Raw genomic sequence first — 27,222 nt, forward strand, 5'->3', positions numbered from 1 at the left:
CCCTAGGGGAAATTCGCGAAAGCACACTGAAATCAACACTGAAAGTACAAAATACTGATATCAAGTTCCAGCCCCTTTTGCACAATCTTAAAAATCCTTCTGTAATTCATCTGCTTCTCTTTATCTATGGCTCCTCCTTTGTGGTTGGTAGAGATTTAATAAGGGAAATCAGTAAGGGATAATGGCTGAATTCACCTCATCAGTGTACTTCATGAAAAGAGAAGTGTCCTTAATATTTTGTACATTCAATGTAATGACAAATACACATAAGCCTATAGGCAGATGATTGAGGAAGGGGAAAAGCCTCTTTTTTTTTTTTACTTTGACACTACCTTGTGGTTTCTGATGTATCAGTTTGAATTGGTTTGAATTTTTCAGTTAAGTAATATGCAAACAAATCTATTTACATTTAGGAGTCTGTGGGGCAAACTATCCTCAAAGATCCTGTTTGTTTAAATAGAGAGTTAACTGAAAGGCTTGTTGGGGAATGATATGATGATGGCATGGGGATGAAGCAGGACCATCATGATCACAGATCAGAGGCACAGTAGATAAATCAAAGAGCTCTCAGATTATTACTCAATAAAATATTCACACAAAATATTGTGCAATAGGCTACTACGAAAAATGTCCAAAATGTCTCAGAAGTCCCATAGGAAAAAGACCACCCATTAATAAAGATAGATACATTAGATAGATTACAGAAAAACTATAAACCATCTATAATATACTATAGGAATAGTATAGGACTATCATAGTGATAACATCGGAGAAAAAGTGCTGTGAAGTACCCTAATTTCACCAAGAAATTCATGTGTGTGTGTGTGTGTGTGTGTGTGTGTGTGGGTGGGGGGGGGGGGGGGGGGGGGGGGGGGGGGGGGGGGGGAGCGCACCCCTACTTTTGAAATGAACCACGCCTGGCTTCCACTCTTCATCCACCGACAGCCATATTGTACGTCTCCACAGATAGCTGCGTCAAGCCAGCCAGAGAAAGCCAGGACCAGACCGGAAATTGGGCGAGTTTGCGTTCAAAATAAAAGGGGGGAAAAAAGTATCACATTTGAGGAAAAACGTGTATGAGCCCCTTATTATAGGTCAGTGATGTGGGTGTACAGATCAAAAAACACATCAATAACTCAATGGAATCGTTAATCAGATATAATGTGAAATGACAGCTCTAAAGCATTTATTTGGTCTTTGAGTTGTTTGTGATTTTTTGGTAGGCCTAAATGCATTGCATCTGCTTGCTCAACGTTCAACGATAAGGCTTTTATTTTGAAGGTTGACGCCGGAAGCCTTATTGTTTTATTCTGGCTTGCTAGACACTGCGTTCCACAAATCGTCTTTACAGAGGCTCTGACTTCAACGGTTTTTTCCATGTCTGTGGGAATTTGTTTCGCCAAAAAGCCCGAAGAGATAAGGAAGAGGAAATAGAAGAGAGTTTTCAACGTGGATATTTTGTAATTTTTGAAGATACCAGGCTTCTGTCAGCTATTTAAAGAGACACTTCTTCCCCGGTGAGTTGCCTCTCCCAAAAAGATGAGCTTCTCTTCAAGTTTGATGCAATAGCGGATATCCTCGTGTTCGGGCAATTCATTTTTTATAGCTACAATACGATACAAATCAGCTTTGAAGGATGTTCTGCCACTAAAGCTATCTGTTTAATCGCATCTTAGACTCCCTCACGCAGTCTTGAGTCATAATTTTCCATAATAATTTGCTATTTGGTGCGAGTAGGCTAATTTAATGTTGGCCACATTTTTCTCAGGGTTTCAAAACTTCACATTCAAGTCCAAGACAAGTCTCGACTCGGCTTGTTCCGTTATGTAGACTACACCCACTAGAAAATGTCAGCCTTTCAACGGGCCACCTTTTCTGACTTGTGAAGATATTTTTTGAATCAATGAAGAAGCATATAACCGGCTAACACCAGTCTGTTGTTGGTCACCGCTTGAAACTCTCTGAAAAAAGCCCTTTTGACAGAATAAACGTGTATTTTTTAACGTCTTTCGTCCTGACATGCTATTTGTTTCAATTTGCCGAGGTTGCAGCTGTGTGCACTATTAAACGGTGGTTACATTACAATATAACGGAAGCCTATTCTCGGCGGGCAAATAGGCTAATTGCTTACTAGCTACAAGTGGGCATGTCTTCATCTTGAGCACCACAACCCAAATGTTCAGCGGCCTTCATTAGAGATCCTTCTTGTACTTTATTGCAATTTACATCACGTGGGATGCTATTCAAGGTGTTATTATGGTGTGGACCGTTTTACTCACTCACATTTTATGATTGTAATCATTGTTCCCCCTTCAGTTACCAAAATTGACTAATTTGTTGATGCTTTTGTGTTGGATCCTGATGGCATAGCGCCCCATAGTTCTTATATGACCCATTAAATTACTTAAAATCCTATTCTGTGTTGTCTGTTTAAACAGGGTGGTGTATAAAAGGGTGGAACCAAATTTCCTCTTGAGGACAATAAAGTATTTATCTATCTATCTAGTGGTGGGGTTGAGTCTTGGTTTTAAGATACAGTACAGGTGGGTCTAGTCTATAGGGACTAGTACAAGACATTAGGATCAGAGCTGCACACTACTGCAATGCTGCTTCAGTAATACCAAGTGCCAAGTATTGAAAGTATCTTAAGCATTCAAAAGTCCATACTGGACAGCTGCTTGTCTAACCAGCATTTATCTACAAAAATGTCTGGCAATGTCCAATTTATACAAGTATAACTGTTAGTGACAAGAGAAGGGGCAGCAGGGTGGTACAGTGACTAGGGAGACTGTCCTTCAGCTGGAGTGGAGCACCCAGGTTCAAACCCCTGTGATGACAAGCAGCCGCTCTGCTGAAGTGTCCTTGAGCAAGACCCTGAATCAGTACCAGATAGGGGTGCTGTTCTGTAGCTGAGCCTGACCTCTGACCTCTCCATAGATGGGGCAAGTAAAAAGAGATCTTCCCATCGGGGATCAGTGGAGTACCACAAGGAAGTTTTGTAGGTGACTAATTTGTACCAGTAGCCTAATTTTCTTCCTAGCACACATAGGTTTCAGTGTTCATTGGTGGTGTGATACTTGGTGAGGTACAGTAATGATAGATGAAACTATGTCATTGTGATGATGTCTATGAGAGAGTGCAGGCGATCCAGATCTGATTGATGTGGCGTGTCCACATAACAGTAACTCTCAGTTTCCCCGGATCGTTTCAGGATCCTGTTACAGCTCAACGCAGGTCATTACCAAACTGTCATTTCAGGCTTCTGTTTCAGCTGAAGTGCACCACAGTGTTGTGACATGTATGTTGGCGGAAAGGCATTATGCCGCGTTCACGTCATATCGGATTTACCGGAAATACGAGCTGCCAATTGGGGAAAAAACTGTTCCGTGTCCTAGTGGTGATTACAAATGGGACACATGGGAGTTTTTTGTAGGCTCTGATATCTTCCACTTTGCATCACAAATTACTGAAGTGTCAATACAGGTGGCAAACATGGCAGGGAATCCACTGATGTCAGAAGTCCAAGGTAGTAGAAATCAAAATCATCAATTATATTCACACTAATACAATCAACCCTACTTACGAATAGCAAATAACATCCGCATCCAGTTTGTTTATGGTTGATTTAAAATTCCTAAATAAAAAATATGCATGTTCCAATGAGTTAAACATGTGAATGATTCCTAGTTGTAGCAAAGAAATGTCGTTCTGTTTTCTGTTTTCTTCTGACGCCTGACATGAACGCGGCATGAGCCTTGAGCACTTCAGCCGATTGGATGAGGAGTAGGTGTGGCCGGAAAGAACAGGGAAGTCTCTGAGAAGACGACTGAACATTCATTGTGTGTGTTTTTACAAGATGAAGGTTCAGGGACAAAATGAGAGAGGGCACAACAGATAAAAACTTGCAGTCCGATCATTTGTCGCCAAGACAGATCTTTCATTTTGATCAAGCATAACTGAGGGTGCCATTTTTACCAGCTCCCATGAGTCATCGTCACATAATGCCGTGACTGTCTTGCACTTCTCTCTTCCACAGTAATTTAAGATTATGGTAGTTTCCCCATACACCCTTGCAATAGTTACCGTATGTCCACTCAAGCAAAGTAGAAACGCATGTTGGACTTGGATGTGAAGCCACTTCTATCTGCCCCTGGCTGTCTTTGGGTTTTGTGCCTTTTAGTTGTTAACAGATTCAGGAATGGGATTGTTTTCAGTTTTTTTTTTTTCCTCTTACAGTTTTTTGGAGCAGTCTACTCCCATTCATTTCTGTGACAATTCCTCTTTCCTGTCCTCTGAAATCCCCATTCTGTTATTTCCTGCTTTATTCGTTGTTCTGATCACACCACCGAATTTAAGGGTTGAATCTTTGGTCCTGATATCAAAGTTGATGATTGAGAAGGAAAATTGCCTGTGTTAATATCTGCCAAATGAAATATTTTCCTCTCTGGTTGTGTGAAAGATTGATGTGTCCTTGGAATTTGTTACTTGTGAAATAATTTAGTTTTAATGAGAAAAAGAGAATTCTAAAATGCATTTAAATATACATATGCAGATGATCATACTGGTTCACCCATATATATTTTGGGACTTATACCAGGATTTTTGAAAGGCCCAGTGTATTAAATTGTCTCTTTCTCTTTCAGGTCCGGTGACACAGGTGTTGTTGCCGTCCTCTGACGGATTTGTCCTCTCAGCTGTCGGGTGTAAGGAGGAGAGGAAGCAAAGATGCCTAAACCGGTAAGAGACTGAAAGGCGCAAAACCAAAGTTGGCATACAAATGTCAAAGTTGGCATACAAATGTCAAAGTTGACTTGCATATGGCTCAGTGTCTTTCTCTCTGTTGAGTCTTTGAAGCTACCTTTGGGTAGCTTCGCTCTTTTCAGTGAGAAATAGGAAGACGCTGAATTCATCGCCACGTTTAAATGAGGCATTGCAGCCCCAAACGACACAGGTTGGGTGCATTTTTGTAGCTCAGTTTGCCTAGTTTGAAGCTACGCTGCTGTTTCGCTTAATACTGCAGCCATAGTTTAGTTTCCCACCTGGAAGTGTAGGCAAGCCTTTTGTTTATTAACATTTTGTCTGTCCTATTTTGATATCGTAGCACTTTGCACCCAAGTTCATATTGCAATGACAATAAGAAACGATATATCGTGCAGCCCTACATAACAGTCAGTGTGTGTTGCTGCCGAAAACCAGATTTGAGCACTCTGGGAAGTGTCAGTTCCATCACCATGGCTGCTCCCACTCTTCATAGTTATCTTGCAAGTAAACAACAGCCAGAGTGTGAAGTGAACTGCGCTGCCCGCAGGCCCCTCGATCCAGAGACCCAGGCCTTCAAATGCAACACTGCAGCCATTGTTGCCAGCTAAAAGGGTGGAGAGAATGCCAGAGGCTTGGGATATGAGCAACGCCAAAACAAAACCAATTTGATGCAGTTACTGCGTGGCTGATTCCCACTGTTGTCACGCTGCTTTTTCATCATAAGCAGACATTGGTAGAGGTCACAGATGAGTCATGGGATATTGTACGTTGCACAATTACATTTTCATTTGGCTCTAGGGAATGTGTGAAATCTTCTCCAAAGTGCAGTGTTGTCCAGCCCACTTGTTACTCCAAGCAAACAAAATCCGCCGCAGCTGCTGGAATGAGTATTTGGCATTTTTAGTATTCCAGGCCTGGTCTGTTTGATGAATTTGAGTCTAAACCTAAGTTTGATATGAGTTTCCCTTGTGGAAAAGATGTCACGTTGCTAATGACTAGTCCAGAAACCTTCCTGGAGATTGAGAACTACAGGCTGGCTTCGGTCCTTGCCACAAGAGAAGCACATGTCCTATTTGTCTAGCTCTTTAGGGATGGTTGTGTGTGTGTGTGTGTGTGTGAGTGTGTTTGTGTGTTGGGGAGAAGACAGCAGAGGCACAGCCAGGCACTGATGTCATCGCTCCACTTCCCCCTCTTGTCCCCTGAGTCACCAGGGCACCGTCCCAAAAACAGCTCCTAGGACAGTGTAGTGTGGGACAGTCTGCTGAGAGCGACATCTCTGTCACAGACAATAACTGACAGAGAGAGCACAGCTTGTCCCAGGGAGGCACCAACATAATAAACTGAGGAGCAAGAGCAGAGACCATCCAAAATGACCTTCTCTGGGGTTGGAGTAGGCCTCTCTAGATCTACACGTTTCAATGTCAGCACTCACCTGTAACCAAGGCATACAACAAATAGTTAAAGTTGAACAACAAAACAGTTTATATTGAGCTTAAGTGGTGGGCCTTAAATTTGTTTTCAAAGTGGCTTCAAATGCCTTGCCTAATCCAAGAGAAGGCATTTATTTGAATAATCACAACTTCCAAACTTACAATTTCTCTTAAATCCAAAGAAACACAGTGATCATGTTCAAAGTTAGGTAGAGTACACAAAAATAAATGCCAGTTGATGGCATTAACAGCAGTGTAGTAAAGCTAGGTAACGGTAGGAGAAGTGGGGGGTCTCTGAAAATGACGTGCATTATTGATGGAGAGTAATGTACTGTTTCTCATACCTGCTGACCTCATATCCCACACCCACCCAGCCCCACCTCTTCTGCCCCCTGCACTCAGTGGGGGGGTGTTTATGAGCTGATGCACCCCACAGGAAGAGGGCCTCCACTGGCTTCCTAGCGTGTGCCTGTTTTCCTGTTTGCTGCAGAGGGGGCCTGCAGTGTGAATTGGGGCCCCTGTTAAATCCCCCAGTCTGTGTCAACATCCTGTCTCTGTGGAAGCACAAAAGCAGGGCGAGGAGAAAGGAGCATTGCCAGGAGGAGAGAGAGCGAGAGAGAGAGACTGCCAGGGAAGGAAAGAGCAGGAGAAGGAAGGAAAGGACAGACGAAGTCCGGGAACAAGGGGAAATTGAGAGAGACAGAAGAAGAGGGAGGTGGGAGTTCGTTGTAATGACTAGGAGAGACACAGTGGGAGTTTTAAAGGGGGAGGGAAAGGGCGAGGGTTATGGGAAGGGAGGAGTTGGGACGTAGGTGCCGGGCAGCACTAAAACTCTGCTTGTCAGCTGCGTTTGACCCTTTATCTCATTTACCCTTTACCTAATTTTTTCAAAGCAAAGTAGAGTATCAAACAGGCTGTATCCAGTAAGGCCTCCCTTTTCCCTCGACACTGTCCCGCTATTGTTGCCTTTGAAATCAGTAAAATCAGTTTTCAGATCCTATCGGTAAAACAGTCACATGGACATGGATTAGTGGATTATTTTTTTGCAAAAGGGATGTTCAACTACAATGCGAGGCTCAACAACCTGCCCCCACCCCTCCCAGAGGATAAATGTTTGTGTGTAGGTTGTGATGATTCCTTCTCTCCCCCTCTCTCCCCCCTCCCTCCAAGGCCCGTCTTACCCTACAGGGGGGTTAATCAGACGGACAGACAGCTGCTCAGAGCCCAGCAGGCCAGATTAGCAGCTCTACCGATTGAAGTGTGTGTGTGTGTGTGTGTGTGTGTGTGTGTGTGTGTCTGTGTGTGTGTGTCTGAAGGCCTCTCTCAGCAAAGCCCCTCTAAACAGCTTACAGTAACTAAACAGCTGCACATTTAACGAGGGGCCCGTCTGAGCGAGAACTCATCTTCAGAATTGAAATGGAGAGGGGGATTTAGAAATCTTCCAAAAGGGCACAGAGAATGAAAAACACTGCTCGCACATAAATCACACAGCCAAAGTATTTTTTTTTTTAGATGACACTTATACACGTACTCGGTCCTCATTGGCCGCGTTTGCATGCAGACTAAGACTTCATGATCTCCACTCAGCATGGCTGGAAATTGAGTTGGATTAACAGCAAGAACATCTCAATCACTTCGACATTTCCATTGAAGAGTTTTATTCCAAAGTGAGAGGTCCTCCATTTTAAAGAAGTATTCTAATTTTGTACTCGTACAAAATGGTCACTTTTTCAGCCTGGATCTTCTGTATTTTAGAGACTTCAGCTAATGATTTCCCCCCCAAAAATGTGTATGTATATATATATATATATATATATATATATATATATATATATATATATATATATATATACATATACATATATATATATATATATATATATATATATATATATATATATATATATATATATATATATACTCTATATATGGAGTAGAATTAAACAGACTTGGGAACAGGTTACCCTAGAATTCCCTAACCTGTTTATTTTGAATAAGAGTAAACTTTTAACAGATTATCACGCTGCGTAGTCAATATGTCTAGTGTCGCTAGATGGCTGATGTCGTATAAGGACAGGCTTGCGAAAGTCCCTCCTTCGAGACTTCTCAGTTGTCGGAGTGTATGATTAGCTGTGTCAGTGCTTCGGCATGTTGTCCTCCCTCTTCTCCTCCCCCTCTCCCTCTGTAGGAGAGAGAGGATTAACCGACCGTCTGGTCCATCCAGGATTCCAGCTCTCTCTGCTCTGTGGGTTGGCTATGTTTTGGCTGAGACACACACACACATACACACACACGCACACGGCACAAAGGTTGGTTCTTTCACAGCTGATTGCTGATGGCAGGCAGGCCCCACACAAACACAGGCGAAGGGACATTCAAGGCTGGTCACTTGGAAACCCCCCAGCTCAGCACTACATTCTCCATAACAACTCCTCTCTCAGAAACTCAATGAGGCAGCCGCTCTTGACCCCAACACAAAGTCTTAATTCATCAGCCAGTGAACCATGAGCAGGTTATTTTGCTGATATGGCGCTTGTCGGTGGCTTGTTTTGTTCACTTGCAGAGGGAGATTCATTTACCAAGTTTAAGGAAGCTAAGTGGAGTTTGTGTAATGTGATTTGTTGCAGAATCTTTTGGGGGGAAAAGGTCTCAACAAGTGGATTGAGTTCAAGTTTGCTCAAGCTGAGGGATATTGAGAACAAAACTCTCTCCGGGTTGTTATGATGGGTGCAATTATCTGAGAAACCATTGTTGTTGCCATCTTCCACTCCAAATCCTTGTCATTGAATCATGAACTCCTGGGCTCCGCAGTCAGATTCCCTCATCTTCTCCTTGGCCCGTTTGTTCAGAAACTGGCGTGAGAAAAGGAAAAGTAGGAAGTATTAAAGCTGTCAATTATTCAGATACATTTAGCGCCGAGCTGCTTTAGTTATTCAGCCACTAAATCTTAGCTCCTCTGACTGCTTACAAACCTCAGAAGCACAATAATCACTGCGGAGAGAGGGACCTTTCCACAGTTCATGGATGACTGAGAGTCATTCATGGGTTCATTTGTGATAACCAGACATTTTTGATAGAAAGTTTCAGGCAAGCTCTTAGAGGTTTCTCAAATCCCTTACAGTAGACATTTATCCATAATCTGTTCTTCCTGTTTGTGCATCTATATCCAAGTGAAACTAACTAGCGTAGAGACACCCAGCTTAACCATATCGTAATCTTGAGACTGGACCTTGACAGCCTAGCACGCTAACAGCAGAGCTGGCTTTCAAAGTTAACATTAGCTCAAGTTCTGCAGTGTAACCGTACACCCAGCTTCCTCATTGAACTGACGCTGACAGGGCTGTGCTGTAATAAGCAGCTAACGGTAGTGGGTGTTGGTGTCATTGGTGTCCTAGAGAGGAAGCGTCCAGAGTGACCTGACAATCAGAGGTCAACTACAGCACAACTCCTTGAACTCTGATTTAAACTTGCTTAAAAAAAGCCTATTGTTAAAACATTACTTTTCCACCCCTGCTAATATTTAGCTTATAGCCCCGTTGAGGGCTGATTTCTCAGACACGGATTAATCCTTAGTCCTGACCGGCAGGACTAAAAATAAAGTGCTTCTCTGTGCAGAATCCCCATTGAAAGACACATTGGCGACCAGCGATGCCAGAGAGATTTGGTCTCAGAGGACTAAATGTTTGTTTTGATGCGGGAGCAGATTTCATTGCAAATCTTCCCCCGGCTGAAGGAAGAATACAATCATTTAGTCATTTGAGACAAAATCTTTGCCTGGGGAAGCTGCCCAGTTTCCAGCCAAGATCAAGTTTGACCTTCAGCAGGTTAGGTTGTGAACATGTTGGATACAGTTTAGTCCCTTTGAAATGATACTACATAAATGAACTGCCGCACATGTTTGTGCCTAGTCAGTCCTCTGTCCAAATAAGAGAGAGTGACCATGCAAGAGTGGAGAAAGCGCTGCAACTTTTCATGGGTAATTAATGACAGGGAGACAGAGGCAGATACAGTATGGCCAGGGCTCCATGTGGCGAGGGGGAGTCCAGCTATGTGCTGTATAGGCACAAGTTTCATGGATTATTCATTGCAGGGATATTGAGAGGGAGGGAGAAAGATGCAGAGGCAGAAGAGACAGTGAGGCAATGTTGAGAGGAGAGGGAGAGAAATGCGAATTAAGCGTTCCTGAGGTTTTATGGATAATTACTATGAGAGGAAAAGAAAGAACAGTTTCTTCTCGTCTGTCTCTTCTCTCTCTCTCTCCCTTTTCCTTTCTCTCCCACTGGTATGGGTGACTCATCTACAGTAACCCCGCTGTAACTTTATCCCAAAGGGAGTACACCTCGGATCATCTCTCTCGCTTCCTCTCACTCTCTCACCTTTTTTTTTAATCCTGTCTTCTCTCCCCTTGCACTCTTGCTCAACTCTTTTGTTGCTCTTCTACACTCTGCCTCGTACTTTTATCTTGCTTCTCTGTATCATGCGCCTCCCTCTGTCTCTCCTCTCATATCGTTAATCACCACCGAGGCAACATGCAGCCCAGTATGTGCGTGGGTGTGGGAGGAAGGATGTCAGATGCCTCGGAGGTCAGCCCTGTTCTGTTCTGTTCCATCAGCTGCTGCTAGGCCTACTGCCAGTGCCGCTTAACGGGCCACAGCCAATGACTGTGCTCCATCCTCGGCTCCGCCCCACCAGAGGACTCTGGGTAGGAGGCCGCCAGGAAAGGAACCGCTCTCTCAAACCTGGCAGAGTGCTGAGAAGGCAGAACGGCTATGGGAGAGAAAGAGAGAGACGAGCGCGCACAGTTAGCTAAACTTGGCTTTAGATTGAAGGAAATTGACAAATTCCTCAAACACAGAGCGAGCGTTCCTCCAGTCCTCTCTGTTGAACAAACTGTAACTTAGAGGATTTTGTTGTTCGCCCGAGGAAGAATCAGTCTGCCACGCTTAAAGTTACACGTTGTCTTTTAATACTGTATGAGTTAAGGCTTTGGATTAGTTTGTTTTGGTACGTACAGGCCATGTGCCATATCCTACAACACAGACTCTGTTTAGCTATTCAGTCCTTGGCAGATGACAGGTTGGATAAGCTCACTGTAAAGCACCAAAAGCACTCATTACTTCAGATATAGGAGGTAATATGTGATAATAAATAGTAGTAGCACACTATCAAAGGTACACAGGTGGTATAGAGACATTTGGTTTTAAAGGAAGTGTTAGTACTGGTTAGCACAATGACAGTGATGATGAAGCAAAACCCTGACTGTAAAAGGGAATAATTATATTCTTGTGGACTAAATTAACACTTTGTTGTACTTATTTGAAAGACATTGAAGTCACCTGCAGAAAGATGGGAACGATTGTGATAGAGCATGTGGTGTTCTTGGTTTTTCTAAACCATTGTTTGGGTGTGTTGCGGTGGTAAACATTCAGACTGATAACTCTTTGAGCTCCACTCAGTTGCATTTGGTAAAGTGTAATGGTACACACACACGCACACACACTAGTAAACAGGCTCAGTTCTGTCAGTTTTAACCGCAGGCTGTAGTGTGTGTGGTCGGGTCACGTGCATGCATGAATTCACCCTGTTACCACAGACGTTTAATACTGAATGGTAAAGCTTACAGGTGGCATTACTTTTATTTAGTTCATGTCGATCCTTTTTTGTTTTTCAAATCGAAATGCGCACAAACATCTGCCTTGACTTTACTGGTTCTAGCTTAATGACGCAGTTTGGTTAAGTGGGGCTTGCCTCACTTCTCAGAGTTGCAGCAAAATTATCACTATAACATAGTTTTTTATAAAGGTGACAAATGAAATCTGCTCTAATGTAAAATAAGTGTGGTTGTAGAATCAGTTCTGAATCGAGAAATAGAAAATTGCGATGTATTGGTTTATCATATTTTTTTCACCCAGCCTGAATAAATGGGTCTATGCAGCTCTGTGTGTGGGCGTGTGTGTCTTGGAGGGACATCCTGAACGAAAATTGACTTGTGTAATTTGGCCAACAAAGTAATCTTTTTCTTGTGTGTGTGTTTTGTAGATCAACGTGCGCGTGACCACCATGGACGCGGAGCTGGAGTTTGCCATCCAGCCTAATACCACAGGCAAACAGCTCTTCGACCAGGTAAGCACAAGCAAGATAAATACAAATGCAGACTGGTTGTCATTTTACAACCAACTATTTCTTTTCAAGTTAGAAGTTAAATTCCTTTTTAAGGTCACCCTGTCCTTGGCAATTCATTTTATCATGGAGTTTACATTAAGTCTAGTCCTGGACGAAATATCTCTGTCTGGAGAAAATTCCCAACGAAAGAGTTTTCTAGTCCAGCAGGGTGACATAGCAGGGAGACTGTCCTTCAACTGGAGCACCTGGGTTCAAGCCCTTGTGTCAGCAGGTGTTGGCCCTGCTGAAGTGTCCTTGAGCAAGAAACTGAATCCCTAGCAGCTCAAGCTGATCCTACACTCTGAACTCTCTTTGGACTCGGGCAAGAGCAAAGAGAGTTTAATAAAAAGTCACATCACACAGAAGTCTTAGTTGAAGGTTCTTGCCCTGTAGGAATAGCTGGTAGCTGAGAAGGAACTTGTTGGCCAAAAGTAAAGATCAATGCCGTAATGCCTTTTTCATCTCAAATGCCAGTATTACCATTCTTTTTCCAGCTGGAGACTTTCTGAAATTTGAACATATCACTGTTTCAAGGTAGCGCCACTGAGACAGTCTCCCAACAAAAAAAAATGGCCTTGGTCGGATAGTATTTGCAAATAATTCTTGATATGAGTGCCAGATGGGTGTAGTACCAGAAAGTTTAAACAATTACAGGAAAGTCAATTTAGTATAGTTTTCTGTGATAACTTGCATCTGAATAGTTCTGATGTGGTGAACCCCACTCAATCTGGTACACCTTGCATTTGATTGAATCTGCTTTATTTGCAAATACTGTTTGACCCAAATCTGATTTAAAATATCCCCAAATGAGTCGGAGATCTGTTTTTTGAATCACCAAGTGTTCAGCTAGAAGCAGGGTGTGCATTTCATCAAGTACCCGTTTTATACTCACCATCTGTGTTATCACTAGAACATATGAGGCCTCCATAAGTGGGGAATCTCTCAATTCTCTGCAGCTGTCAGCCTCACTTAGCTTATCGTGCGTCCACACACACACACACACATGTATTTACACAGATGAGTTGTGATCATACTGTACCCATCATCTGCCTAGGTGCATTGACAAATTGATTTAGGAACCTGCTACAACAGCCAATTAATCATCCTGCTTAAATTTAATAGCACACCCAGGGCCCATTAATCTCTCATCAGGCCACAGAGCATCTCAGACAAGCCTCTGGTCAGGCAGAAGACTTATTAAGAGCTTCTTCTAGTCTGACGCAAGGCAAATCAAGTGCTCCCTCCACGTCCAAGAAAAGTGTTTACACCTGTGGAACATCTAGACTAAACACACAGACCTATAGACTTACACAGTCTAACGTGAAATAACTTTTTTTTTTTCATTACGTTTTAGGAAAAAAGTTTGAGCTAAACGTGATATGTACAACTCATTTGGAAAGGGGATAAATTAAGTGAAATGACAAGATAAATCTATTTCAGTATTTCTTCGCCTTTACAGCTGTTTCATTATTAGTCAGCTTTACAAATCACACACATTGCAAATCAAATAAAGCAGTGTAAAGTTGCAAAATGTAAATATAGTCACACTGTCACTCTACACTTACTATTACCATATTGTAATTTCAATGGGTTTGGATAGTTAAAGGTGCCATGTGTAGCATTTTTAAACATCAATCATTATCAAATTAACTGTAATACCTTGGAATAATTACCGTAAACAAATGAGGCCATAGCCAAGACGACTGGTAACCTTTATCTCACACCAGTGGTATTGTTGGTGCTAGTGTTTGTCAAAATTAAGACCACATTTCCCATAAACCCTGTTGCTTCCTGTCGCAAAGAGGATGTTGCTACTTGTCCCCTCTCCCTGGCGTCGCTCCACACTGGTTGTTTTCTCATTCACTTTACTGAAGAGGATAAACATGTTGGAAGTGACTTTTTTTTTTTCTCTTCCATCGGCTTTTCACTTTTTCCACCATCTGGCATTGTGAGAATCTCTGAAAGCTTTAGCTTCATTTGTGCTGGACCGCGGCCCTCTAAGTATTTTGTGCCATAAAGCAAAATAGCAGATTTCCCATGAAATTCAACTGGTGGCACACAATGGAAAGAGCAGTGTAAAGGTCAGTAGAGGCTGCCAGGCTTGTCGATGATTGTCTCATTTGTTCAAAGTAATTGTGCTAATGTCTCAGCATTAATGTAATAATGATATATTGATTTTAAAATGCTGCATGTAGCACCTTTTTAAGGATGCAGGTGTGATTATTGTGTGCTGTTCTCAGGTGGTGAAGACGGTGGGTCTGCGGGAGGTCTGGTTCTTCGGCCTGCAGTACGTGGACAGTAAGGGCTACACCACCTGGCTCAAACTCAACAAGAAGGTCAGTCTCCTTTTTAATCTTGTCCTTTCTCACTTTCACCCACATGCACTCTTAGTTGCTTTGTCGCTCTTCTTCCTTCCTGCCTCTCTCTGCCTCTGTCTCTCTTTTTCTCATTTTGTCTGTCTCTCTGTTTTTTTCCCGCCCTATCTCTCTTTCTCTTTCGCCCAGCGTCGGTGTCTGTCCTCGGTCTGGGGTTTCCTATGAAGCTGTACTGTGGTTTGGAGGCTCAGATGTGCTCTTTTCACAGGCTTCCTCTCTCTCACACTAGCGCCAACACACCCTCCAGCCCTAATACCCCTCTGAACTGCTATTACTGTGTGTGTGTGTGTGTGTGTGTGTGTGTGTGTGTGTGTGTCACAGCATGCATGACAGAAAATTCCCCTCACACTTAAGTACTGCAAGTGTGTGTGAGAGAGAGAGAGAGAGGGGGCAGAGAGAAAATGTGTCAGAAAATTCCCCTCACATTGAAGTACTGTAAAATTAGTGTTCTTATGTGTGCACGTACTTGCATAGTGTGTGTGTGTGTGTGTGTGTGTGTGTGTGTGTGTGTGTGTGTGTGTGTGTGTGTGTGTGTGTGTGTGTGTGTGTGTGTGTGTGTGTGTGGAGGCTCTCTAGTCATTCTGGACCAGTGCAAGGCTGTCAGGGTGATCTATGACAGGATTTCTTTTAACAAGTGGGGCTCCAGTGGAAACTATTCTGTGTGTTTGTGTGTGTGTGAGAGCGTCTGTGTGTACAAGTGTGCACATACTGTACGTACCAGCCCAGCCTACCAGTATAAGTCCAGACACAAAAAGATCCATTATCACTGATAATGACCAAATTAGATAAGCGTCACAGTACCATGGTTTATATTCTTACTTTTGTATCTTCATTTGACAGTTTCTTTGGGTTAGACATAATTCCTTTTTTTTTTTTTTACTTTTGAGGCGGTGGCTTTCTCATATTCGTTGACTTCCTTAATCTGCAGTAATTAAGTAATCATGTTTGTTTGGCACGAAGGGAGCTGTTAATTTTAAATAATTTAGCTGTGGTGTGTGATGAATGTGGGTGTTTATTCCAGTCCCTTAATGTGCTTCGTTATGGATGAAAGGAAGATAAAAAAGAGGATGATTTACCATTTGCACAATAATGCTGAATACTAATGTTCTCACTGTCTCTGTAGACACAGGATACAAAAGTCACAACCCCATTTCAGGCGACTCATGAAGACATCTTTGTGACACTGAGTTTCTGACTGGCTGACTTATTGATGAATTAATTGATTAACTGTTGGATGTTGTCTTTATTGTCCAGGTGACGCAGCAGGATGTGAAGAAGGAGAACCCTCTGCAGTTTAAGTTCAGAGCCAAATTCTTCCCCGAGGACGTCTCTGAGGAACTAATCCAAGAAATCACCCAGAGGCTCTTCTTCCTGCAGGTGACCGGTCACTCGCTTTTCTTGCACACTCTTATGACATCATCACACTGAGGAAGAGGCTTTTGTCAAGACGTAATGGTGTCAGGATGAGTTTTTATCTTTGCAAGGATGCAGTTTGAGGAAAAGAGTGTATCTGTTTCGACTATTCGGACATCATCTAAAATGTTACTATTTTGTTAGAAAAGGTAATACAATGTTTAATACCTTCAATAGTTTATAGAGTTTAGCGCTCTCACTGGATGCTGAGCCACACCAAGGAAAATCATGTGAACTGAATTGGAAATTGAGCCAATATTTCAGACCTATATGGTTTTAAAAGAAAGTATTGAATATACTGTTAAATAAAGCTGATTAACTTCCATTCTTACTTCCGTCGCTCCCTCCCTCTTCCCCCAGGTGAAGGAGGCCATCCTGAACGATGAGAACTACTGTCCCCCAGAGACGGCCGTGCTGCTGGCGTCCTACTCCGTCCAGGCCAAGTACGCCGACTACAGCAAAGACGTCCACAAGCCTGGGTACCTCACCCATGACAGACTGCTGCCACAGAGGTACACACACACACACACACACACACACACACACACACACACACACACACACACACCAGAACGGTTGAAAACAAGTGGAATGTGTCTCGTTCTCTTTTGGAATGCTCACTGATTTCCTCTCTAGGAAACAATTCCGTGCTCGACATTCTTTCAGGTTAAGTCATTGTGTGTGTGTGTGTGTGTGTGTGTGTGTGTGTGTGTGTGTGTGTGTGTTTGGTGTTGTGTGCGTGTTTGGTGTTGTGCAGAGTCCTGGAGCAGCACAAGCTGACCAAGGAGCAGTGGGAGGACAGGATACAGACTTGGCACGAAGAACACAGAGGAATGCTCAGGTGTGTGTCAAATTTTCCTTATCACATTTTCAGTTAAACAGCGAGAGAGAAAGAAAATACATGTGTGTCTGTGAGAGCATGTATGTTGAGTGGATACCTCAAAAGGAGGTATCTGCCATCTTTTGGAGAATAAAGGGCTTTGGCAGAGTGATGGATTGGTATTATTTTAAAAGATAGTGGTGACAATGAGACCTTAGTTGACAAAATGATAAAACTTGGATTGGATTGGATTCTGTGTGTTTTAAAGATATGCAATGATGAATTTAAAGAAAAAGAAATCCAAAATGGATATATATATTGTATTTTGAGAATGAACTCTGAAATACAGGCTCATTTTCTAATTCATGGTGATAAAAGTGGGGTAAACTGAACTGAAATCTCTTAACTACTCCTCCTCCTCCACAGAGAGGACTCCATGATGGAGTACCTAAAAATCGCCCAGGATTTGGAGATGTACGGGGTCAACTACTTTGAGATTAAAAACAAGAAGGGCACAGAGCTTTGGCTGGGGGTGGACGCCCTGGGCCTCAACATCTACGAACACGAGGACAAGTAAGGCACACACATGCACACACACACGCACACACACACACGTAAACATAACAAGTGTTTCATTCCAAAATGAGTTATCCACCATTTAGGGGTCAAAAAATTATGTCCACTCCTACAAAATGAATGCTAGACATTATGGGTCATTGTGGGTCACTATTAAGGCTGAGTCATCTTAAGACCTTTCACTTCCAACATAGCTCTGTTTTGTAGGATAGAATGATCTGTGTTTTTGAAATATTAACTGAATTACATGTCACGTTTTGGAATGAAACCCTTCTCTCTCTCTCTCTCTCACACACACACACACACACACAAAGGGCACAGAGCTGTGGTTTGGAGTAGGTGACTCAACAGTTACAAACATGAGGACAAGGGAGTCTAATCGGAGGCCTGTGACCCGGCTTGTCACAACCAGAACCACTGTCAGATGTGTTGCAGTGCAGGTCGCCACAGCGATGTCTGTGTTATACCTCATATGTCACACAACCTCACCACAATGCCAGAGCTTTATGTCTGGTTTATTCACATGTTAAATCAAATCTATGTAACAACATTTCACTTCATGTTACAACTCTGTTAGACCTTGCAGAGGCAGAAACTGAAAGTCACTATACTCTCAGCCCACAACTACAGGGCAACTTTTAAATGGATTGGTCACATAGTGAGGCTGTAGGTGGGTGTGTACATATTGCAATAATTTCAGCATCAAAAACTTGGAAGAGAAAGAGCAAAACATTATAGTAAGCTTCTTTCAGCTTGTGTCCTCGCCCATCCCCAATACCAGAGCTTTTAGTTAGCCGTTTTGGGAGGATTCTCATCTGAGTGTAGCTTATTAATATAGTCATTAATGAGATCTTCAAGGACCTCCGTCATCTAGAAACAGTTGGCAAGGGATTCAAATGCTGTCAAAAGGACAGGGATAAGACTAATGTGGGCTCTTTCTGTTATAACCACAGAGGATTTACGCACTAAAAACAACCTGCCTTATTGGATCCGAGCCCTGTAAACAACACGTCATTTTAGCTTTGACAATGTTAATTTGAGTTATGATGGATATTATTTCAGTGCTAGGCAGCAAAGGGGATAAATCTGCCCAAAATGTTCCACTCCCACACACAGTCTAATGACTTCTAAAGGAAGAGGAGAGATAATTTACCCGCGATTAAAGTCAAAACAATAGAAATGTATCAACTAAATGAGAACCGTATATCAAGGATGTGGGTTTTCCACAGAAAATTTGACTCTCTGAATCCTTTAACTGACATTAGTAATCAGTGTCATATTTCAATCCGTGCCTCAATAACAGGCAAAGTCCTGAATGTTTAATCCATATTGTCAGGATAGGCTGCAAGCAGTGGTTAGACCTCAAGTTTTTAACAGCATTCAGTCCATTTAAGGGGAGTCTGTGCTTTCTCAAATAATTTAAAAGCATAAAGCGTAAACAATTTGGAGATATAAGCAGTATTGTAAACGTTTCCACAGGCCAGACTGTAGCAGCTGACTTTGTCGACACTATATTGTGTTTGAGCTCTTACCAAAAGGCTCTCTCTCTCATATTGGCCTTAATACTGCAGCTCTGCACCGGAAAATTAATCCAAACACCCAGAAATATCACCCTGGGTGTGTGTTCAGTGCCCACAAAGTTGGTTTCCTGCTCATTGTCAGTGAAGTTAGCTCCAGAAAGAGTTCATCCAGCATTCATTGCTGATGGACAACAGTGTTTTACTTTTGGACTCAGATTACAGACCGTACAGACTTTATTTGCCAGTTTCTCGCTTTGTGAGAGACTATACAACACAAAGAAGAAGTTAAACAAGGAAGCAGAGTTATTTTTAGAAGTGGAAAAATGGAAAGAGAAGGGTGGTGATGGGTGGGAAAGGAAGATGGTGTCCGTCCGTGGTAGGGGCGTCTTTCCTGTCCTCCCTTGTCGGAGAGGTTTTGTTCCTTTGTGGAAGAATGGATGGATTTAATCACAACTCTTGACAGCATTTCCTCTCACTGACCTTCTGTTGGGGCTCGTGCCCTTCCTCTCCGACAATCACCTTAGGTCACCACAGCTGGCGTCCTCCTTCCCCCCCCCTTTTCCTTCCCTCTCCCACCTTAAGCAGCAAACTCCCTCTCCTCTCGATCCCTTTCCTTCTCATGCTCCCTCCTTCCTTTCTCTTTGCTCCTCCTTGACCAAAAATATCCTTTATCCTCCCCACCTCTCCTCCTCTCTCTCACCTTCCATTCATAATCTCACAACAACTCTAGTCATGTCATGTGTTTGGCCTGGTGGCACTTTGAGCTTCATACAGCTCATTTTCTCTCATGCCACTATTCTTACCCACTTTTTAGATATGAGACAGCTGGGCATAACTCTTCCTGGTTTCCTTCCCTGCAGTTTTAAGCCTAAACTAATTCTATCAGTTTTGGAATAGGGGAGTGAAATGTACAATGGGAAGGAAAAACTTAAAAATAAAAGAACCCCTTTGTGTATCGCAGGGGCTGTTAAGTTCAAACCCATGCCTTTCATGTGTCGGCCATTTTAACCTGAGGACTCCCTTCATAGACCTCGTGTCTAAATAACGCTGACAAACTCTTAAGTGAAAATGACTACTTGGGCTCATCATTTCCTGTAAGGTGGTCTGTTTACACCCAGCGCCATCTGCTGGCTGGATTTCATACAACCAAAGATTGAACTTCCTCTGTATGTCGGTATCTGAGCGGGTATCTTAGGAGTTTGAATGTTTTCTGTATGTACTATTAACCAGATGTGTTCATTTCTTCTCCCAGGTTGACACCAAAGATCGGCTTCCCCTGGAGTGAGATCAGAAACATCTCCTTCAATGACAAGAAGTTTGTCATCAAACCTATTGACAAGAAAGCTCCTGTGAGTTTGGCTGCATAAACCTTACAACTAGTTTTTAACTGCACTGTTTATGACTGTCTTGTAGTGTCTTATTCTTCAAAAGCCTGTAAAAAAAAAATAATTCTGACTTTCCTCTTGTAGACAGAGAATGTGCCCTCCTCCACATTTAAAGACTAATTTTCTGCCCCTCTATTTTTTCCCCATGGCAGGACTTTGTGTTTTACGCCCCGCGGTTGCGCATCAACAAGCGTATCCTGGCGTTGTGTATGGGCAACCACGAGCTGTACATGAGGAGGAGGAAGCCCGACACCATCGAGGTGCAGCAGATGAAGGCTCAGGCCAGAGAGGAGAAGCACCACAAACAGATGGAGAGGTACTGGAGAGCACACACACACATACACTCATTTTGTTCCCGTCGTCATGGAGAAGTCTTCTGGGAGAGACATGAAATTCAAAAAAGCATTATATGTTTATTATATGTATATATAAATATTTTCTAGGTCTGAAAAAGTTATGAGAAATTATGCATATTCAATGTTTAGGAAATTGTTGAAGTTTATTCGTCATTTTTTTTTGTTCAACCTCAAGCTTAGCCTTATGTAGATATAGATTACAATATCGGTCATGGGAATTATCCTCCAGTTCACCGAATAGTCAGATTTTCAAGAAAACATGAATGTATGCACAGGCACAAACACATAGACTTCTGTCACACAGATGCAGATATCCAAGCTTATCTTAGCAGACGTAGGCTAAAGCTTACAGTGTGGACATGTTTACCACAAAAAGCTGCTGGTAGAGAGAAGCAGCATCTCCACTAGAGGGCAGACTTGCCTCTTTTACACATTTGACCAGAGGCAGAAGGAGTACTACCTGAATATCTCACTCCATTAAAGGTGCTGCTACTTCAACTTTCGTTTACGTTTTACTCGGGTCAGTAAGGGTACATCTCAAGTGTTACTAGTAGAACCAGAAATGTTTACTCACTCAAAAATACTAAATTTAACTTCCCAGGGCCCAGCTGGAGAACGAGAAGAAGAAGCGAGAGCATGCAGAGAAAGAGAAGGAGCGGATAGAGCGAGAGAAGGACGAGCTCATCGAGAGGCTGAGGCAGATCGAAGAGCAGACGCTGAGAGCTCAGAAAGGTACCCGTCTTTCTATTTATCTCTCCAACTGTTCACCCATTTTTTCTGCTCTCTCTCTCTCTCTCTCTCTCTCTCTCTCTCTCTCTCTCTCTCTCTCTCTTCCCTCCTTCTCTCCAGCTTATTAAATTAGAGAATCCCTTGAAGGCCCGTGAGTCGAGGCCAACCTCATCTATTCATCATGCTCACTTTAACCGGGATAAAATGAAAAGATGAATTGAAGCCATCACTCTTCTACTTCCTTGGGATGTTTTTATTTATTAATATTGTTGTTCAGTCCCAATACACACATCTAATGTATTTGTAGACCCACCCATCCTCAACTATAGAGTGATCTAGTGGACAGTCGAAATGTGTAGGAACTCTCAGTAGAAAGAGAAATATTATCTCTGATCTGCAACTGTCTTTGTGTGTGTGTGTGTGTGTTTGTGTGTGTGTGTGTGTGTGTGTGTGTCCGCCTGCCCACAGAGCTTGAGGAGCAGACCCGCCGGGCCCTGGAGCTGGAGCAGGAGAGGAAGAGAGCGAGGGAGGAGGCCGAGCGGCTGGAGAGAGATAGGCAGGCCGCTGAGGAGGCCAAGGCAGAGCTGGCCAAACAGGCCGCAGACCAGATGAAGAACCAGGAGCAACTGGTGCGTGTGTGTGTGTGTGTGTGTGTGTGTGTGTGTGTTTGACTGATTGTGTGAGTGAGCTCTAGCATGCGCATGTGTGTGTATCCTGTGTTTGAGTTTTTGCACACGAGTGTCTGGGATGTATATGATTATTTAAAGTGAGTGTGTAAAAGTGGTATACAGTACAATCCAGTTTTTGTGTGCAGGGTTTTGTCCTGTGTGTGTTTGACAGCAGGGTCTTGGTCTGTCTTTTATCCCAGGCGGCTGAGCTGGGTGAATTCACAGCTAAGATCGCTCTCCTGGAGGACGCCAAGAGGAAAAAAGAGGATGAGGCCACAGAATGGCAGCACAAGGTACTGCATCACACACACACACACACACACACACACACACACACACACACACACACACTATAGTGGCGAGAAAAAAACGAAACGAACATGGGAAAACCTTGAAATCTTCCCAACCACTGCATGTTATGGCTGTCTTGTTGAAAAATAGTATATCTGTTCAAGTAACCACATTTTCACAATGACAGCCTCTTCAGTACAAATGCAAGCCATTAAGCAGACCATTAAGTGGAATAAATTATTAGGTTTGAGATTATGATGGAGTACTCCACCTGGTGTTTTTCATTATTTCTGTTCTTGAAGGTATTTTTATAGAAATTATGTAACATTTAAGCTAAATGGGTGCTTGCATTTCCAACGCCATTCTGTCAGGGGATAAATCTGCATTGGCATAAAGCCATGTCTACAAAATGGTATTACATGAGGTAACCTGAATCAGACCTGAATGGGGTTTATCTTGGGTTCATTTCAGTGGGCATGTGCAGATGAATTGGTGTTTCCCTTATTTTTATTATTATTCCCCCCCCCCTCCAGGCCATGTCCGCCCAGGAAGACCTGGAGAAGACCAAGGAGGAGCTAAAGACGGCCATGACGTCAGTGCCGGTACCGGCGGGCGGCAACACCGAGAGCGAGCACGACGAGCAGGACGAGAACCACGCGGAGGCCAGCGCCGAGCTCTCCAACGAGGGCGTCAGCGACCTGGACCTGCGCAGCGAGGAGGAGCGCGTCACCGAGGCGCAGAAGAACGAGAGGGTCAAGAAACAGCTGCAGGTGAGGGCATTTCTCATGAGTGGTACTGTTTCGGCTGTAGTGGAATGATTTGCCTTATTTCTGTTACTGTCACTGTTTTCAAGACAATTCTCTAAACAAGTGAAATTGCATGAAAAGAAGTGATTCTCTCACCTCATTGGAAGGATTTTTACTTGTTTTAAGAAACCTGAATTCAAGATTTAAATGATTTTGAAGTACAGAAGGCCAGAGGCTGTAGACACTGTAGGAACACATTATTGGCTTTGTTGTAGTTACAGTGAGTCAGCTGTTTACTTCTGAGATGATGCAGGTGTCTAAGGATATTTTCCCCCTCTTCTCTACCTCACCTGTATCCTATCTTTCTTTTTTTCTCTCCTATCCAACCTCCTTCTGTCCCATCCTCCCCCCCATCACCCCACTCTTTCTGTGTCCTTCCCTCTCTTCCCTCCCCTCACTCCTCCCTACTTCTTCTTTTCTCCTCTTCCTCTCCCCTTTCTCCTTCCTCTTCGTCATTACCCTCTACCCCCTCCCCCTTCCCCTCCTTCCCAGGCGTTGAGCTCAGAGTTGGCGCAGGCCAGAGACGAAACCAAGAAGACGGCAAACGACATGCTGCACGCCGAGAACGTCAAGGCGGGCCGAGACAAGTACAAGACGCTGCGCCAGATCCGACAGGGCAACACAAAGCAGCGCATCGACGAGTTCGAGTCCATGTGAGACCCCCCCCCCCCCTCCCCTACCTCCGCCTCGCTCCCCCCCTCCTTTCCCCATAGGGGCAATTGCTCCCAAACTTCCCCACCCATCGGCCGCTCGCTTTTCATGGACAACAGATGCTGCCGTCCTTGTAATCCCGCCGCCCGACTCTTCCCCCAAGACTTCCCAACCCACGCGATCTTGAGAAATCCAGAAGGGCGCGGCTGCCACCTCGTCAATCTTTGCCAAAGTTCTGCCCACATATCCACTCCAAAAGCGTCGGATGTCTCCCAGATACGGAGCTGCCTACGCATCGCGCCACTCTGAACATGCAAATTATTGTCGTACTGCAGAGAACAACCATCATTATGCTTGTTAACCTCAAGCGCAGGGGAAAAGAGAAACTGTAAAACCAAAATGGAAACGATTTGGAAATTTTTTTTTTAGTTTTTTTTTTTTAAAGCAAACACGGCCATCGGAAGCTATTTTTGTTTGTTTTCGCTTGTATGCAAAGCTTTAGTATTATCCCATGTCTTCAGTTAAAAATGATTTCCTGTATTCTTTTTTTTAAAGTTCTTTTCCTCTGCTGTTTTTTGACTCGTTTTATCGATGCCCTGTTCTTTTTAGTTGTCTGTTGTACACGGTGAGGTGGGGTTGGTCCCAGGCCAGGAATAAAGGCTTGAGTTTGGGGATGAATTAGGTCTTTGTCATTTTCACTCTGTTGTTGTTGAGTGGAGAAGCGCCACTTCGTTACATCATGTCCGAACATCTCAAATCATGCTCGATATGCTAACGCTTTAGTATCCGTGAGTCATTAGAGAGCTGGTTGGGGTCATTTGACTCTCAATTCAATCAATTCAAACTGTATTTTGAAAGTGGAATTTATAGGATTATATAAAAATGATATTGCAATCTTTCTCAGTAGTTTCATTTTAGACTGAATATCAGGAACAGCAGCGGCATTTTCAACTTTTGACGGAAATCCTTTTTGTGAATTGATTTGAAGTAAAAGTGAATTGACCCTTGAAGGGAAGGAGCCACCCGACTTGTCACACGGCAGGTTTTGATGAATGAATGTAGCAAAGGTAACAAAGGGAAACCAGTGTTTTCACATGTAGAGGTGATGAGATAGCGTGCAATGAGGTTGTGCCACTGAGCTATCGCCCTCGAGCTGAAAAGTGTTATGAAGATAAGCTAATTGATTGGTGTGTGTGTGTGTGTGTGTGTGTGTGTGTGCTTTCACCACCTGCATCCCAATGTTTCACGCCCAGTCACCATAGATGGTTTTCTCTGCCTGCCAGCTCACAAAGGAACCCAGGGATTTTAGACGGACGGACAGACAGACAGACAAGCGCCATGTCCGGGCTGTTCGTCTGTCCATCCAAAAGTGTGTGTGTGTGTGTGTGTGTGTGTGTGTAGCTGTGGAAGCTGAGGCCTGGCACCTCTCTGGCTGGGGAGCTTATGAAAACATCAGTCCTCGACCCGGGACAAATCTCTACCTCAGTACTGTTAGCATGGTGACTGACCAGTCAAACACTCTCCCCCCCCCCCTCCTCCACCAAATAAAAAGAAAAGAACAAAAAAAGTTGTGAATGATGAATGATGCAGTGAGTTGATGTTACGTTCTTGGGCGATGCTCCTGGGCAGGCGAAGTCGTGTTGGAGCTCAGCCTTGAGCTGCTTTGTGGCTTTACGTTGGTAAAGGATTTCAAGAGAATGTTTCTGTTTATGTAAGACGCACCTCCAAATTATGGTAGAAGTGATTTCTAGTGTGAGCGAGAGGTGTGATTTGTTACGTTTTGAAGCTAGTTGTTACACATTGGCCTCTCCTGCTCCTGACCTTGCTCAGTTGTTTTGGTTCAATCCCACACTGTCCATCCAATTCCTTGTACTGTTTGTCCAGGAAATTTCCCAAATGGCGAGGAAGGTAAAATACGAATTCTGCTGCGAATGTGACTGTGCACCACGCACTTCAAGCACTGAAGTTGGTATGGGATTACAGCAGGTTATGGAGACATTAGATACGTTTTGTGGTTCTCTGTCTGGGTCCTGTGAAGCTTTTGGAGTTGTGAGGTGTTGCTGGTGACCGGCTGGGCTCACAGAACCATTTGGACTCAAGACTCAGCTTCTAAAAGAAAGCTTTCCCGTAAAATAATTTTTAAAAAACGCCTTCGTCTGCTCAGAAATGGCAGACCCACCAATGGATTGTTTGGGACTGAGAGACTTGTGATTCGGTACAGGGGGTCAAGGGAAAGTAGGACGTTCCGTGTTCTTGATCTGACGGGACATTTCCTGTGCGGGACCTCTGTTATTGAATCCTGCAACTCTCTTTTCCAGAAGCAAGTGGACAACAGGCCAATTTCCCCCCTCAAATCTGTCATATTTTCTCATTTAACTGCATCCTTTATGCTCAGACAACAAATTGACTCCGCCTTTTGCGGGGTGGAAAAATAATGTTCCAAGGTGCATTTTTTTGACATGAGTGAACCTCAAGTTTCCTTTTTTTTATTTTTATTTGCAACATGATGAAATATGTTCATGGTATTATTTGTTATGCTAATACTTGACAGCTGGTGTTGGTTGATATTTTTTAAATGGCCAGAGTTTTAAAAGTTAAAGCACTTGTATGAGACGCGACACTGAAGCCTGCCTTTTGCGTTTGAATCCACAGAGTGTCCATTGTCCGAAGGGTTGTGTTTGCCATAGCAGGTGAATAATTATCCTGTGCTTCCGACTCATATTTTTGTATTGTGTTCAAAGACCTTAAACCAGAGGCGCGCATCGGTAGACTGGGCAGCTTCATTGGAGGGGAAAACTCTTCTCGACATGCACGCACCCCCAAACAACCCCCCCCCCCACCCCAGATCCAGGCTTTACGGCTTCAGTTAGAGTCTGAAGGTTTTTGAGTATTGTTGGCCTGCCTGTCCCCTCCAATGAAGGCAGCGTCCGTGATGATGCCCGCTCTGGCACCAGCTGTCACGTTTTGCCGTTGAGTTTTTTTTTTTTTTCCTTATGTTCATGTTAGTGTTCTTTAAGATAGAAAGCACAGATGGATTGCAGTCCATTCCATTGGTTCACAAATAAAAGTTTCAAATTTTGAGCGTGTGTTTGGGAAACGTTTGTGCTTTTTTCATGTCACTGCTGTTCCACACACTTTTGGCACCGTTTCAGGTCAAAGAAAATTCAAATTGTGTGCTGCAAGGCAAAATTTTGTTTTAAGCTGCAGGTACCACAAATCAAATAACAAGTTCAAATAATAATTGTTCAAATAACAAGTTTACAGAGTTACCAATACCAA

The 27,222-nt window shown here is 43.4% G+C and overlaps 1 protein-coding gene across 1 annotated transcript; it reads left to right on the forward strand.

The window, feature by feature from the left end:
* The first annotated feature begins 1,326 nt into the window (after positions 1 to 1,326).
* LOC139910567 (radixin-like) lies at positions 1,327 to 27,022 on the forward strand. Its single transcript, XM_071897877.2, has 15 exons — positions 1,327 to 1,517; positions 4,644 to 4,737; positions 12,231 to 12,314; positions 14,594 to 14,689; positions 15,983 to 16,105; positions 16,502 to 16,653; positions 16,899 to 16,982; positions 17,388 to 17,534; positions 20,310 to 20,406; positions 20,595 to 20,758; positions 21,400 to 21,530; positions 21,996 to 22,156; positions 22,396 to 22,488; positions 23,020 to 23,256; positions 23,785 to 27,022. Exons 2-15 carry the CDS (start codon positions 4,726 to 4,728, stop codon positions 23,947 to 23,949), a joined length of 1,746 nt encoding a protein of 581 aa, XP_071753978.1. The 5' UTR covers positions 1,327 to 1,517; positions 4,644 to 4,725; the 3' UTR covers positions 23,950 to 27,022.
* The last annotated feature ends 200 nt before the right edge of the window (positions 27,023 to 27,222 follow it).

This window comes from Centroberyx gerrardi, chromosome 21 (genome assembly GCF_048128805.1).
Source record: "Centroberyx gerrardi isolate f3 chromosome 21, fCenGer3.hap1.cur.20231027, whole genome shotgun sequence".
Lineage (NCBI taxonomy): Eukaryota > Metazoa > Chordata > Actinopteri > Beryciformes > Berycidae > Centroberyx > Centroberyx gerrardi.